The sequence below is a fragment of the Limulus polyphemus genome, unplaced genomic scaffold (genome assembly GCF_000517525.1).
Source record: "Limulus polyphemus unplaced genomic scaffold, Limulus_polyphemus-2.1.2 Scaffold1037, whole genome shotgun sequence".
Lineage (NCBI taxonomy): Eukaryota > Metazoa > Arthropoda > Merostomata > Xiphosura > Limulidae > Limulus > Limulus polyphemus.
This window is the reverse complement of record NW_013666647.1, coordinates 289717-291704: the sequence shown is the minus strand read 5'-3', so window position 1 is coordinate 291704 and position 1988 is coordinate 289717. Positions and strand designations below refer to the sequence as shown.

At 28.9% G+C, this 1988-nt stretch overlaps 1 protein-coding gene across 3 annotated transcripts in view; it reads right to left on the bottom strand.

Moving 5' to 3' along the window:
* The window catches only part of LOC106461816 (otopetrin-2-like), a 59806-nt gene that overhangs the window by 19710 nt on the left and 38108 nt on the right, over positions 1-1988 (bottom strand). For all 3 annotated transcript variants that reach the window (XM_022388893.1, XM_022388894.1, XM_022388895.1), the window contains exons 4-5: positions 1428-1542; positions 485-737 (exon numbers count right to left, since the gene is read on the bottom strand). In XM_022388893.1, coding sequence (XP_022244601.1) covers positions 485-737; positions 1428-1542 — 368 coding nt within the window. The remainder of the gene's footprint in view (positions 1-484; positions 738-1427; positions 1543-1988) is intronic.

Here is a 1988-nt window from a genome sequence, read left to right as displayed (position 1 = left end):
CCATACTCAACCGGCAAGTCAAGAAACAACCAAAAAACCAACTTCGAAGAGTGATCTAACCCAGGTTTTGAAGCACTCTAAAATTGACGAGATGATTCTCACGATGCCCCAAAGGATCAAAGAACTCCACGAATCGAAAGGAAGATGTAGATATTAATTAAATTATAAATATATCAATTCATGTGAATATGACTGAAAAATTTAATTTTTTCTGAAAAGGTAGGTGTCTATTTACTTGTGGCCACTCAGTGTAGAATAATAACACTTGGTTTCCTTATACATTAGCAATAACAGTCTACTGTATGATTGAAATTTGAAATGTAATTATTGTAATAAGAGAAAATGTGAGCAAGCTTTCTTCACAGTCTCAAAGTCAAACTCCTTGATGTTTTGTAAAGTGTAAAGATTACAGAAAATACTGGAAAAAGCTGAGCTACAATTATTCAATCACATGTATAAAATATATATATAGACATATACACACCTACTGCTCCAAGTCTAAGGTAAAAACTGCCACAATGAGGGCCATCATTTACTTTTTTCTTGTGGTTACTGTTGGTGCTCAGGCTACAACTGCTGTTGCGATTAACTGGAATTAATCTTTTGAAAAACCTCTGAACAAACTTTTGGGCTCGACCAGAGTGGGTGTTCTCATCTTTATTGTCACAACTCAGCAGAAAAACATAAACATAGAAGAGGAAAGCAATGCTGCCAAAGTAGAGATATAAGTAGAACCCCTGGCATAATTAAAACATAATTATTTGTAAATATAAGAATAAATGTAGAAAATTGAAACAATGGCAAAATAAATAATACTAATTCAACAAAAAATAAACACACAATACACTTAAGTAAAAAAATATTTAATTTGGTGTATTATGAAAAGCTATAAATGTATTTTGAAATAAAAAATAAGTAATATTAATATCATAAAACTAGCATTTACATGTAAATGAAAATATATGTAGAACTGTATTTCTATACTTTAGTAAATTACAGAATAGACATTTAAAACTATTTAAAAAACATAAGTAGTTAGCTGTAAGTTAGTTTTAATTACAAAATTTGTGTTATCAGAGTGGCTTTTAGTTTAAACCATAAAAAGTAATTTACTTGTAACTTATATGGTGCTTAAGCAATCAGATCAACACAAACAATTTTGAAAAATGTATAAGCGAAGACCTTGTAAATTAACATTAATGTAATACTTATTTATATTCACTAACTTATCTATTTACTGTGTTCGTATTCAAAACATGTATTTAAACAAAATAGAATCAATGGTTTATTTTCTTAAGATTTTAAATGAAACAACTACTGGTTCAGTGTAGTTTTAGACAGAAAATAACAGTACCCTTCTTCACTGAATACACAGCTTATTTTAAGAAAAGGTGTAATATCTTTAACATCTGAGAGTATATACATGCCTCATAATAAGAAATAGGAATTCGATGTGAAATGACTTCACCAAGAGGGAAACATATTCCCATGACAACCAAGAGCTTAGCATAAATAGCACTCAACATCTTCACTACACCATCCCTAAGAGGAAAAACAATAACAGAATTTGGAGAAAATAGACAAAGTATATTAAAACTTCAAATATTATAAGTTACATTAAAAGTCATATACAATATAAAAGCATGAAAAATAGTTCATATATACATCAACATATTTAATCTTTATGTAAGTAAATGCAAAACTATAGTTACCTGTATCCAACTTTAAATCACAAATTTCTATAATAAAACTTTGTAATTTTTTTTCATATTTGCTCAGCCATGTAGAAAACTGACAGTAGATCAAAATAATATCAGACAAACATATAAAATTTATTGAACTGGAAAATATTTTCTTAAAGTGCATCTAAATACTTATACATATAGATATTTGTATTTCATTTATGATAGTTGTGTTGTGTCAGCGAGTCACATGACTACTGTGACGCCACGTTTCTAGAACTATCCTGTACTTTGGCGAATGCTCTA